This window comes from Eurypyga helias, unplaced genomic scaffold (genome assembly GCF_000690775.1).
Source record: "Eurypyga helias isolate BGI_N326 unplaced genomic scaffold, ASM69077v1 scaffold6087, whole genome shotgun sequence".
Taxonomy (NCBI): Eukaryota; Metazoa; Chordata; class Aves; order Eurypygiformes; family Eurypygidae; genus Eurypyga; species Eurypyga helias.
In genome coordinates this window covers 2,017-16,192 of record NW_010263616.1, presented here as the reverse complement: position 1 = coordinate 16,192, position 14,176 = coordinate 2,017, and the positions used below count along the sequence as shown (strand labels likewise).

At 43.8% G+C, this 14,176-nt stretch overlaps 1 protein-coding gene across 1 annotated transcript; it reads right to left on the bottom strand.

The window, feature by feature from the left end:
* Positions 1 to 2,380: 2,380 nt before the first annotated feature.
* Positions 2,381 to 13,605, bottom strand: LOC104512919 (cytochrome P450 2J6-like). Its single transcript, XM_010156099.1, has 9 exons — positions 13,435 to 13,605; positions 11,949 to 12,111; positions 10,667 to 10,816; positions 9,454 to 9,614; positions 7,498 to 7,674; positions 5,524 to 5,665; positions 4,884 to 5,071; positions 3,583 to 3,724; positions 2,381 to 2,559 (listed from the first exon to the last, which is right to left on the bottom strand). The coding sequence occupies exons 1-9, from the start codon at positions 13,603 to 13,605 to the stop codon at positions 2,381 to 2,383; spliced, it is 1,473 nt and encodes a 490-aa protein (XP_010154401.1).
* Between the last annotated feature and the right edge of the window lie 571 nt (positions 13,606 to 14,176).

Here is a 14,176-nt window from a genome sequence, read left to right as displayed (position 1 = left end):
TAGGGAGCCCAGAACTGGACACGGGACTCCAGATGAGGCCTCACCAGCACAGAGTAGAGAGGGAGGATAACTCCCCTCGATCTGCTGGTCACGCTCTTAATGCATCCCAGGATGCCACTGGCCTTCTTGGCCATGAGGGCACACTGTTGGCTCATGGCCATCTACTTGTCCGCTAGGACTCCAAGGTCCTTTTCCCATGAGCTGCCCTCCAAGAGAACAGCCCCAACCTGTACTGATCCATGGGGTTGTTCCTCTCCAGACGCAGTACTTGACACTTGCTCTTATTGAATTTCATTAGATTTCTCCCTGCCCAGCTCTCCAGCCTGTCCAGGTCACACCTGATGGCAGCACAGCCTTCTGGCATGGCAGCCACTCCTCCCAGCTTGGTATCGTCAGCAAACTTGCTGAGAGGACATTCTATCCCTTTATCCAGGTCATTGATGAATATATTGAATAGGGCTGGACCCAGCACTGACCCCTGGGGGATGCCATTAGCCACAGGCCTCCAACTAGACTGCCCCATTGACCACAACTCTCTGAGTTCTTTCCTCCAGCCAGTTCCCAATCCACCTCACTGCCCAGTGGTCCAGTCCATACTTCCTGAGCTTGTCTATGAGCTTGTCTATGACAGTGGGTTGTGCCGGAGCAGACCGCTGCCAGAGCTACAAGGCATGCCAGGATCTGGTACAACTTGGCCTGACTTTCTGTAGTTCTCACTTCTTTTTAGAAACATTCTCCTGCATTTTAAATTCAGGAGGTTCAGATGTACCGCAATGATTTAATTACAAACAGTTTATATTCCAACCTAAAAGCGCTTTTGGTCCTCATACGAATTCAACACTAAGTTTACAGCAGTGTTTACAGACAGCTCTACTCAACTCCAACATTTGAATCCTTTCCAAAAGTGATTTGCATTCAAGAATACTACAGCATTTGGCTTTAACAAAGCTACAGCTGAACTTGGCTGTCACCTCCCGCTGTATGCCTAAACTGTCTCCGTCTCGAGTTGAATCAGTGCCAGTGAGCAGCTACATTAAGTAACAGATATTTTATAATTCCTGCATCAAGCTGTCACTTATGTCTTTTCTTACGCTGAGTTACCTCCAGCACGCCCTCCATCGTCACTGTGTTCATTTTGTGATCTGGACCCTCAAAGAACAAAAAAGTCTCATCTTCCAAGCTCCCGATTTACCGGTCGTTGTTTTCAGATTCCTCTACCAATACTTGTGCAGAAAAGAGTTTGAGGAGACAGAAGCTCAGTGAGCTTCCCACCCACTGAGCGGTGGGAAACCAAAAGGGAAGGTGAATGGGGAAGGTAAATCCTGCAGCAGAGTTTATAAACCTGAAGGATTGGTGGGAGTAAGAGCTGAAACTGGGGAAGGAGGATTGGAGAGACTGAATGGAGAGCAGGAAATATGGTATAGGTTATAATGAAGGAAGAAAAGAGCCCAGAGAAAATGGGGAACATCTGAGTGTTCAGCCCTGCAGGCTGTTGTCCAAAGTCTCTACATTCCTCTGCTGCAAAGTTAGCAGTGAAACCCACTGGCAAAGTGAATATATCATCCCACATTTCTGCCTCTTCCAAGCAGTCTTGAGAATGAACATGATTCTACAACACAGTAAGCTTTTTTGGAAAAAAAACCCCAACCCAACCAACCAACCACCTGGCAATACATTATAACAATGATCAGGCTGCCAAGTCGCAGATTCACGTTGCTAGTAAATACCAAATTTAAGTTTCTTCAACTTTAGATTGACTCTTTTTATCTTCTATGTGGGAGATACATCCAGTTCAGACATTAATGCACTCACAGCCTTATGGGGTTCCTGGATTTTTGAGGGTTTTTTTGGTTTGTTTGTTTTGTTGGGTTTTTTAAATTTTTTTATTTGCAACCTGTCAACAATCAAGGTGTCTAAGTTCAGGACAGTAAAACCAAAATAGGGCTTTAAAAGTGCATTTTCTGGGGTCAAATTACTTGAGGTCAGGAAATCACTCACAGAAATTACACCTACTCGGCTCTTGCTGGGATTCTCTGTTGAATTTTACTGAGGTTTGCTCAGGAGTGACATCATGATGATTCTGCTTGGCTAGGACAAGGAGACAAAGGACACTGGCTTCAGCTAGGAACCACAGTGTTTTGCTTCAAATGCTCTCCAAGAGGAGAAAACAGTTAAGATCCTTGTGAAAATATCTGGGAGCTTCACCAGGACTGGACCAAAAGTGCTGGCAGTCTGAATCTTGGCTTGCGTCTGCTTTCTGAGTAGCCCTGGGATAGGCGGGTGTCAATATCCTGGCTGGTAGAAGAAGGTTCATACATCTGAGGGGAAAATTGTTGAGGTAAAGGTGGCTGTCTCACGCTGGTCTGTGACGTGCTGCAGCCTAGCGCGGGATGGCACAAAGCCGGTACGGGTGGGGCTGCAGCGTACCCCCGAAAACGGGCTCAGTGTTGATCTTTGTCACCCCCTCAGGGAGCCGGAAGGTGAACGCTCGCAGCAGGTTGGCAAAGAAAATGAAGAGCTCGGTCCTGGCGAGATGCTCCCCCAAACACACACGGTGCCCTGCAGAGGAAGAGGGGAAGGACAGTATCTAGGAATTTTTTAGTTTCATAATCACTTTGTTCGTTCTTGTTATAAGCAGAGGGCTTTTTTGTTCAAGGCCAGGATCAGGAAAGCCACAGAACTAAACTTGGTGAATTCTTTCTCAGAAAGGTTACCTCCAGTGTCACAGGCTGGGAGGCACCCAGTGAAAATCCCCATGAAAATCTCAGAGGTCCTACCATCATTTTTTTCTTGACTTTGCTTGACCCGGCAGAAAATAGTTTTCCTTATTCAGGAGATGTGGAGCTCCAAGGTCATACACAAAGAATCTGCCAGCTGTTTGTGCATGCTTTCTCAGTGAGTTCAAGTCAGCAGATCAAACTTACTGAGCAATGGCCCTTGCAATTGCAAAAAAGGCTTGGTCACTTTGCAGGCAAAGCAAGAGGCCTAATGCTAATTTCCAAGGGTTCCTCATTGGAACCAATGGCATTAGCAGGACAGATGAGTAATACATTCCCTTTTCCAGATTAGCAGACAAATAAAAAGAAAGAAAAAGCCAAAGGAGCTTGACTGCTAAATGTCAGCTCTAACCATGCATTGTTGTCTTACTTCTTTCCTTCTTTTGCAAGGGGATTTTCAGTTCTGCAAGCAAGAACTTAATCCTTTGTTTACCAGGATGCATTCTGCTTTTCTTTCAGGTTGTTCCTTTAAAAGGAATTGCAAGTAACTCCACTACACACAAGATACATTGCTTCTCAGGCAAAAAAAATCCATATAAAGAATAGTACAGACAAAACCTGTGGATGACTGCAGCATGCAATAAGCCTGGGAGGTTCAGGAGTTCGAGTGGGATTCCCACTACAGTGTCCTAAGAACTGTTTGGGGTCTGACAACACAGAAACATCTCCCTTGGCAGATACAAGCCAGTACTGTTCTTTAAAAGCAGCAGAGATAGATGATGCTATCTGAAGAACAGCCATAGTCTCACACTTCTGTGTTCTTCATCTGATCTGTAGGGTTGGTTCAAACTGCCAGTGCATTTACCTGCTGAGAATGGTAAGAAGGCTTCCCGAGGTATAAAGTTTCCCTCTTTATCCAGAAAATGGCCAGGGTTGAACTGTCGAGGTGTCTCCCATTGCTCAGGGTCGTACAGAACAGATGCTATATTTGGCATAATGATGGTACCCTGCAAGGAAGAAACTGTTGATTCAGTTCCAACTACTTGCTTCTCACCCATCAGTTTCTGCCTGGCGGGCAGAACTGCTGCTGGTTGCCACTTCTTTGTAGTGAGCAGATAAGATGTGGTTAGAAGACCATTTTCCTAGAAAATTGAACTTTGTGGTCATTTCCTGAGTTGGAAATTATGGGGTCCCAGGCCTGCAGCTATGTCAGTGGGTGTTAACAGCGTTAGTGATGTTGGTACAACTGCACTGTGACTTTTACTACCAATCTTAATAACACTCCTACTAGAACTCTCCTGTTGATATTCAGGTCTCAGAGTTGGAAATCTCCTCTCAGGCTTAAAAGAGAGAGAAATGCATCCAGAAATAGCTGCAGTACTTCATTGAAAACAACCTCTGAGCCCTTTTAGCAGTAGTACTTCAGGCTTTTTCTTTGCTGGTTGTTCCCAGCAGACCAGTTGGTGTGCCTTAGCTACCTGACTGTCAGAAGCAGACAGAGCAGAGTGAAACCTTCACCACAAAATGACTTAGGTGGCGCCAGTCCCAGATGCCAAGTAATGGTGCTGGCCTCTCCCATCCCTCTTGCAATAAAAGCAACCAAATCCTGTTTCTTGCTAGTGTTTTACAGTGAGGACCTGGCACCCAGCATAGCTTATGTCACTCTAAAAAATGCCTTACTGGCTGTGAACACGTCTGAGGCAGTGCAAGTCTCTCACTGTCGGCTGTAGCTGACAGACTCAGCTGCTACAGATTCAGGCAGGTGCCTTAGCTCACGGAATCAGTGGAGCTATGAGCCATCCTCTCAAGGAGTGCTGGCAGTGCCCAGCTGAGCAGGGTTGTCTTAACCAGTGCTTTGGCAAACCAGTTTCTCCTCTTGGTCCATCCCAGGCCAAGCAGAGCTGGTCTCTGCAGTTGTGCGGTTGATCATCAGGGCAGGAGCTCAAGGCTTCCATGGCAGGGGTCTTACCAGCTGCCTAAGCATCAGTACGCTGGGCAAGCGACTCATTGCATTCCTGGGGCCACAAATGGTAACCCTTCCCCAGGCATCATGTTCCTGGGTTAAATGGAGCACAACTGATAAGTGGAAAACAGGTTACGCAACTGGAAAAAAAGCTAAATGTCTCTCTGCTGAGGAAAGAACAGAGGCTGAAAATACATCTGTACCTTTTTGACAGGGAATCCTAGCAATGTTGTGTCTCTCACACACACTCTGGGCATGCCGACAAAGACAATGTTGCTGAAGCGTTGGATCTCATGAACCACAGCATTTGTGTAGGGCAGTTTTCTTCTGTCCTCGTAGCAAATTAACTGGGAAGGACCTAAAACAGCATCCAGCTCCTTCTGCACTTTCTCTGTGGGGAAATATTCACCATTTCAGAGGGGAAAAAGGCATAAAATATTTTAACTGGTCTCTTTTCTTAGAGCAAGCGAAACATATTTCAACATAGTACGTTAAGTCTGTAACTCAGACAGTGACAGCTTGTGTGTACTGCCAGCAGTTCTTGCCTGAAAACACCAACTCTACATATCAGAATCATCTCCTTAAACTTCTTTTTCTATTTCTAGTCTTCCCATCCCTTGCGGATGTTCCACATTCATGTTTTATTTCCTCCTAAAGTTTCTGTTCTGCTTTGTGAACAAACTGCAACATTACTGGTTATTTAAAGACCAGATGGTAACACCATCAGCTGGTTACTCTTCTAGCCGGGCTCAACTCGTGGCTTTTGGGCCTGCAACTCATTATATTCAGCCATCACTAACATCTGCAGTAGCCACAGCATTTCACAGCAAGAATCCTTCTCACCTTGGATGTCTGGGTTCGCTACCATGTAAAGCAGTCCCCAGTACAATGTTGTGCTTGAGGTCTCCGATCCACCAAGGAAAAGATCGTTTATAACGTATACCAGATTGTCTTCATCATATTTGGGCTTGACCTCATCTTTAGACTGTAGATGATGATAAAAGAGTGGAAGTTAAAGGATAAAAATTAGGTCATCCAGTATGCTTCCTGTGTGAGTCCTTTTCCATAGCTGGCATGTGAACAAAGAATACTCAAAATTACTGGTTTTTTGATGTTACTAAGAGATTAATGGTTTCCCAAATGGACATAGTAAGTCTGCATTGCTCTTTTCCATGAAGTGGAATATTCTTTAATTAAAAACCAGGTAATTTTATGCCTGTTGACTTAATCAGGAAAACTTCAAAGCACACTACAAGTTTTGCAGTTAGCCTAGAGTGTACTTCTAAAGGAGTGCCCCGTAGCGTGTACCTATTAGGCCTTGGTCTCTCCAGTGTGCTACCAAATGGTGTTGGCAAACACCAGCGGAAAACCTATCTGAGTAAAAGAATCTCAACAGAACATCTGAGAGTAACATTTTCTCTCAGTTCAGAGTAGATGTGAACTGGTAGGAGAGAGGTACTCAAGGTTTTTTTTCTTATAATAAGCAAGCAAAATGTAAAAAGAGAAAACATGTTAGGCAAAAGCATTTTAAAATAAACAGGTTGTAATAACTTGCACCTCTGACATAAGAAAAAGCTGCATCTTTCCCTCTGAAATGCTTATATTAGTAAAATATTGGTAAATCTTGTCATACTCATTCCGATATTATATACAAGAATGTGTATAAGCTCCTTCCAGAGCCCATGAGCCAATACTGGGAGAACATGGCAGCCTGAGTAGCTGAAAGCTTATGACCAGAGGTAGAAGCTACATAAACTTCACCTTAGGAAAGGGACGCTTCTTTTAGCTCCCCAAAGCATCCCAAATTTCTAAATTTGAAGAATAAACTTTGGTGCTCTTAGCAGAGCTTCTCTGGCTCATGAGACACTTCCTGTTAATAATAGCCTGGGCAGGGAGGAAGATTAACAGCTTATCATGGCATTGTTTGTGAAATTGTTGCCCAGGACCTCCAATTTGAATATAGGTGCCAAGCCAACCTTGTCCCAGACTGTGGGGAAATTAGAGATAACACAGGGAGAACAGGCTTGGGACCTCCAAATGCATCCCTTTTAAGACCTGCTGATGGCAGCATCCATCTGCCAAGAAAGCTGAGAGGTGTGATGCATAAAATACCTACTCCAAGGTGGGTCAAACGATCAAGTAGGTGCGGATTGCTGAGTTGCAGCTACTGAAAGGGTCTGGGCTGGGAGTGGAAGGACTACTCTCCTTTTGATACTGCAGGAATGATACCAAGGGATTTCAGGGTAGTCTGGGAATCCCTTAAAGGGTGGAGAACCTCCTCAGACCAGGACCTAAAGACAGTTTACAGTAAAGTGAAAATCCTCCATGGATGGTTCCCTCCCAAGGGAGGAACCACACAGTTGTGTGGCACAAGGACAGCCAGTGTTAGGACACAGACTAAAACCCAAAGCAGAACGTTAGCTATTTCAGGGTAATTGTCTGTGCATGCATATTTAATCCCCTTGTAAACATGAGGTCCCGTGCTGTGCAAAGTGAGGCGGTGGCCAAAGTGATGTAACCTACAGGCTTAAACAGTCTCATATTTACCACAGGACTGAAGTATGCACATGGATATTTGTGGAAAGCCAATGATAGCTCATGAGTTCACACCATAACATACTTTGTGGTAATTCGTTCATGTAATCAAAACATAAAACTGGATGGAGACATGAGTTACTAAGTCCCAAGGCACTGTATTCACATTAAGAAGCCTATGAAATGTAAGAAGCTGTGATAGAAGGGGTCAGACAGGATGATTTAATGGTCTATTTGGCCTTATACACCATAAATGTGCGATCAGACGCAGCAAACACTCACTTTCTCCATCTCAGCCAGGTAAAAGTCGATGAAATCCTGTGGTTCATCTGGTATCCCTCTCTCCACGTGTCTTCTGATCTCCCTCCTTGCAAAAGAGCTCAGGACATCATAGCAAGACAACGCTTTCTTATGAGGACCAGGGAGACGGCTCATCAGCCAGGGGAAGATTTCGTACAGCTGCAGGAGGGGCACACAAGAGGTAGTGTGAATTATCTGTCAGTAACAAACCTGTTTTTAGAAACACCAAAAAGCTGAATTGTCCCCTCCGGAAATGTTGACAGAGTAGATTTTTGTCATCGTGTGGGAAAACCACTAGTAATTTTGACATGTTTCTGGGGGTCAAGGCAGTACTGACAACACTCTGCTCATGCCAGTAAGTTTACTGGGCTAGTGCAGATACCCTTACTCCTGCACAACTGGAGTCTCTAGCTCGTACACACTCAAAATGGAAGGATGTCTTTTCTGGATACTGTGTGCCTACTACGATTAACGCGTCTGCATCCTCAAGTAACTGGTGGAACCTGTGCAGCTCAGAGAAAGAAAAATGCAGAATGGGTATCACTCTAAGAGCAAATTTATTTTCCCCATCAGAAACTTTGTTACTTCTACAGGACCAATAATTTACACACACATTTGTCAGCTCTAAGTGTTGTCCTCTAGCTCTTTGCAGCATCTGCCATTCCACCCTGCCAAGCAAACAGCATTTCTATCCTAGTTCTTTCAGACCTAACGAGCAAAGTCTCTCTAATTTGAAGTGATAGTTTGTAAGTCATCCCATTAACACTTCTCTACATTTGTGTCACTCCAGACTCACAACATAAGGTGACTAAGACCCTAGAACAGGTCCCACAGATTATTACACACCAGAACATACTTTAACACTTCTCTGGATCTAAAGGGAAGATAGTCCTGGAAACACTCTACGATTCTGCTTGCCTTTTTCATCCTGTTATCTGCTAGTTTACGCCACTCCCTTTCCTCTTAACCTTTGCACTGAAATGTTCTAAGCTCATAGCAGATACTAATCTCATTAATTCCTAATGCTTCATAATTTAATTTTCTACTATTACAATTTGTTCCATTTGTATGCCTCCAATTCACAGTGCTTAAAAACTCTTGTAGCAGGATATCCTGAATCTCCTCTGTATTGTTAATGTCTCCGGTTTCCATTTAATCTATTTTTCTGGTTTTACTATTGGAAAGTTGCATAGTGCTGCCCTCATACGATAGATTTGTTGAAAAGGTTTACTACCATACCAGGTTTAAGTTTGCCTTTTCCTATAAAACTCAAATGTCAATGGAATTTGTTATGCCATCCACAGCCCCCATAACACCCAGCTTGTCTCTCTTTAAGGGTCTAAGTCATGGGGAAAACTTCAAGACACTTCAAGTGCAAAGTTGCCCTTTATGGTAAATTGTGGGAGGTACATACCAAAAAATCTTTGACAGAACTTGAATTGTGAGACTGTCAGAGACTGTATGTATTGTTTTTATAATGTGTGAATTGTGAGTTATAATGAAGTAATGGAAAGATTCATAATTAATATTTTATTATTTGTGAGGGAGGAAAAAAAAAGAAAAATGTCAGCATATGATTTGCAGAGTAGTGAAAAGTAGAACAGTGAATTCAGTGGTACCCTTTGTTGGAAGTGAGAAGGAAATAGAGGTAGGAGGAGCAGCACTGCAGAGTTCAAATTGCTTCCAAACTCCAGTCTCAAATTAAGTTCAAAGGTTTCAGTTAACAGTCTCAGAAATGCTGACAGACTTAAAGCCAGGAGCCAACAGAGTTCTCAGAAATGGCCTCAAAACCAAGGAGACAGTAACAAGGTCCCCAAGGACATCTCTTAGCTCCCTGTTTGCATTTGCCACTCACTCTGTATTTAGTGAAGACCCATTTTTGTGTCTAGACTTTCATTTTCTACCTATTTCAGAAAAAATAGCATAGCATTTACTCACCCGATGAACAAAGCCGCCTGCAAATCTGAATAAATTCTCTGTGGCACTGATCAGTTCGTGGAAGGTTTTATCCTCATCAGAGAAGTGATATCCAAAAACCAGAGCACAAATTACATTTGAAATAGAATGGAAAAGTGGGAAAGAAGGATCCACAGGTCTTCCTGCAAACACAGTAACTGGTATTCACTCTCAGTGTTTTCTTCAGGTGTTCCTTATACAGATAGGACAAGATGTTATTAGAGATTACAGAAAACGTTCTCTTTATCCAGCTGAGGCAAGAATGGGGATAGAGATGTGTCATTAATATGTATCCATGAAAATGAAACATAGTCTTAGAGCAAAAGACACAGTTAAGCTGTTTCCTCAGAGCTCTAAACCAACCTCATAGACCTTCCCATGAAATACCGATGCACAACTAAGATCCATTAGTGGATATGGTATCAAATCTGCTGTCTTATCCCACACAACTGAGGAGAAGTCAGAATGGGAGAAGGAAGAAGTGTCAGTGGAGATGAACTAAGAAGACAGTGACAGACATGTTCAAAAATGTTAAAAAGTACCTAGAAGGAAAGACTGAAGGAACTTGTGAAGGTGTAAGAAGCAGAACAGATGGATAAGATCTGCAAAGTATATGCAATAACATTATTACAGTCTCAGCTGTGAACTGTAAATCACATCTCTGATGGTTTTTAAGGTTATGGGACAGACATCCATCAAAAATGATCCTGGCTTGAGCTCTAGGATGAACCTGATAATCCACTGAAGTCCCCTCCCACCTCCTACATTCTTTGATTTTATTGCCAATAGTTACTCAGACAGACACTAAAATATTCATTTACCTCATGGCAAGCATGTCACTGAAATTCAGAGAATTAGAGAAATGACTAAGCTCTGCGATACGCTTTGGTTACCTGTTGCAGGCAGTCTGAGAATGGCTTGGCTGTGCAGTTCAGTGACATCATATCATTGTACATCATAGTCAGATGATAAGCCCATGGAGGTGGAATTTCAGAAATTACGAACTTCATTAGGTTTACACACATCTTTTTAAGAAATAAATTCCCACACTATGCTCTATCTGCTTTTTGGGATTTGATAAGTTTGGATACACCACTCTGGACCTATCCCAACCTTAGAAAGCGGTAGGCAAGTTTGCATACTGAAGATATGGATCCAGGACTGAAAAATGTCTGATTTCTTAGCAGATAAATACCTTTCAGGTTCCCAAAGAACTCCACCAAGTGAGCAGCCTCCTCTTGCACCCGGTATTCCAGGCCTTTCTTCCCCATACCCAGGCTGCGTAGAGTCATTATACCAAAGCGTCTCTGCTGCTTCCAGGAGCGACCACTTGCCAGTATAATACCTGAGGGTATTCCCTGGCATATTAATATTTGCCATAGACATGAAGGGTTCATTTAAAAACATCATAGAAAATACATGAATATGCTGTGCTACAAGCTACTGTGCTACAAGTATCTGTAGGTAAAATTATCAATAACCAGAAATCATAGCCAAACATACCCAAACTATGACTAGACCACATGTTCTTACTATTGATTGTAGTTAATCTTTGAAAAGAACAAACTGAGGATTTGCTGACTGCTCTGTTTCTTGATCTCTTAAAAAAAGCCCTTAAGACGCCTCTTTAGAAGATCCACTTTAGCCATACTCAGGTGATCATGCCTAAGACAGGAACTTCTGCAGAGTGGTGCACAGGGCCAGGGGATGTTTATGAAGACACAGATCAATTGATATGATGCTTGTAGGCTGAGGCGATGACAAGTGACATTTGGGCCCTGTTTCTCCTCTGGAAGGGAGACCACTCCCCTGATTGTTAATCTGTGCTAGTCATTACCTGAAGAGCCCCAAACTGCTGCTGTGATGGTGATGCTTTACCTAGTTTTGAACAAGCTTTGTTTGCTTTGGCACAGCAAATGCAGGGGAGGAAAAAGGAAAGACTGCAAACTGCTAAAATACAGGGAGGAGAAGTGGGTTTTCATGTGTCGGAGACACTCTCAGAATCAAAGGATAGTCACCAAATGTTTAAGAGTGGCTGCAAACACAGCAGTGAGACTTCTGGAGGGTGTTACAGGTCTCTTGCTTATGATGGAAAGTGTTTGGCAACCATATATATTCACTTACCAAACAGATAAACAAGATTTGCATTCATGTAACGCACAGCAAAATCATGTGCAGCAAATTGGATTGTTCTGTCAAGAGGGCAAAATTGCTGAGTTCTCAGCTGGGATCACGTACGTCTTGAACACAGCAGAAAGGTCACCTAGAAACAACCTGATTTGGAGTGTTTCCCATGCCTGGGAACGCTCAGTGCAAAAGGCAGCACAGCAAACACAAGTTATTCTCAAGAGCTAATGGAGGACTTGGACAGTATCTGATGGAAGAGAGTCCTTTGTGGGAGGGTAGAGGGTCTAACAAGGCAGAGTAGTTTGCCAAGTCAACATTCCTGTGCGCTGTTCATGGCAGGAAAAGCTCACCTTTTCCCTTGGCCATTGCTCTGAAGAAAGGCGATACCATCCTCCCAGAAACATCTTCAGGGTGCGTAGTCATGCCATCCTTCACCGCTTGATACCCATTCAGTATGATCACTGGGGCCCACCCGAACCACAAAGTGTATATGTTACCGTGAGTTTTTGCCAGCTGTAGGGTGAAAAGGTGACAGAGGAGAACAGATGAAACCCCCCACACCTCAAACAGACACTGACTGTACCTGCTACTCACCAGCCCAATGACCAGTTTTGTGCCGAGACCATCATCCCTGTGAATGTAACTATAGCTAGAAGCAGAAAGGCAGAAAGGCTTGTTTTCCTGAGAATGAGGCTTTCAGCAGCCAGTTTTACTTACCCAGGGGAAGTGATTTTCTTTCAAACCACAGGCTGCAGCAACACTGCAGCAAAAGAAAGAAAACTCTGTGTTCTGTGTTGCATCACATCCAACCCCAACTTTTGTACCTCGTTAACTGAAAAGCCATACTCTGCACACCTCTGGGGCTCTACACCTCCAGCTAAAGAAAACCAGCTGATTACACCCACTCCATCTGTATGCTGCAGGAGAGGAGGTAGAGCCAGAAACTAGTCAACAGCCACAAAGTGCCAGTGGGCTGCAGCTGAGTCCAGGGTTTCCTCACAGTACTGAGGTGAGCGCTGACCACTGGAGACAGTAGAGTTATCCAAGCAGGATATGTGTAGGGCAGCGGAAATTCAATCATGTGTGGAAGAAGCTTTCTCCAAGAAAGGGGCTGATCTAACACACCCATGAAGATACAAAAGAGGTGGTGGATGGTGCCACCAGAATTACATCCAACTGATCACACTAGTCATTTGCTTCTTTTAGAATTCTTTCTTCCTCCAGCATCATGGCCTGCCCGTGTCAGCATTGTACTCAGTGATCGGTGTGAGCTGTCCCAAGCACACATCTCAATTAGAGGTCATCCTCAAACCATTAGAGGAATTACTGTCAGGGTACAGGGAGGAACTGAGCTGGCCTGGGGAGGAGCAGCTGCCTCTCAAAACAAGTGGCAAACAAATAGTTTTAAGGAGGTGTTGGAAGACGGGGAGTGTATGCCCTTTCCATATTGCAAGCACACATCCACATGCACCACGTCACTCACTTCATGATCTCATTAGACAATACCAGTGCGTTGGAATCGTCAAAAGTAACACATATGGACTTAGCAGCAATGGGGGAGCATCTTTTTGAATATTGGCATTCTCTAATTCTAATAACAAGTCAGAAACTCTGTCCCCTAGGTTATTTGATTCTTAAAGACATTAAGTTTCACATGAAGGTGACATATTCCACATAAGAAGGGTGACCTGAAGGTAGGAATCAAGTTGACCTTTATATGTCTGTAACTTGCCTGTAGCTTTCTGAGACTTAAACACTTCACTTCGCTATTAACATATCCATTTTCTTTAAGCTGTGGCTAAAATTAACCGACTAAGAGCATCTTAAAAGAAATACCTCCATCAGAAGATCCCGATGAAACTGAAAGTTCAGGTGCACCAAGTTTCCAAGCAATGGGAGAGGAGTTGGTCCAGGAGGGAATTGCTTGCACGCCTTTTGCAGTTTCAAAAACTCCACAATTAACAAAAAAATGATCAGCACTACAATAGCTTGACTTACTGTCAGCATGTCAGAGCTGATTGATCAGCTTGCCTCTATCAAAAAGAAGGTAGCGGAGCTTGGAAAAGATGATATTCCCTCTTGTTCCACCAGTTCTCTCTGGAGCCCGAGTTCTGTGAAGTCTCGGTTCCTTTCCCTCCCCCTGTCCCTCCCTCTTTATCACTGCCTGCCCTTTTCCTGCACCCAGTATGTTTCCCAGACGGAGATACACCAAGCTGATCCCTGACCAAAAGCATACCTTGCTGGTTACCACAAGGCACGGTGTGAAACCCGGAATTGCTTGTACTCGTGGTATTTGTCCTGGAGCTTGTGTTAGGAAACTGCTGGTGCGTATTGGGAGATCTGGATTGGAATGACACCACCTGAGAGCCCTTGTTGACCGCTAGATATGGTATGAGTGACACTTAGCTTCATCCACCTTGGGAACTTCAAAACCTTAGGTGGTTGTTCATCTCCAAATCACTGAGTTTGGCTCTGGGTGTTACATGTTGGTTACAACTGGTTTGATATTCCAGGTGCTTTGGTCACTAACATTATTTAACTTACTTTTCAATGTGTTTGTAAATTCACATTTGCCTGC

What these genes read in the sequence shown, in the direction of transcription:
- LOC104512919 (XM_010156099.1), bottom strand. Translation starts at nt 13,605, where the DNA reads ATGCTGACAGTAAGTCAAGCTATTGTAGTGCTGATCATTTTTTTGTTA. An exon ending in ATCGGGATCTTCTGATGGAG is followed by an intron (nt 12,112 to 13,434) that starts GTATTTCTTTTA and finishes TTCACCCTACAG; the next exon opens with CTGGCAAAAACTCACGGTAA. An exon ending in CAGGCGGCTTTGTTCATCGG is followed by an intron (nt 7,675 to 9,453) that starts GTGAGTAAATGC and finishes CCCCTCCTGCAG; the next exon opens with CTGTACGAAATCTTCCCCTG.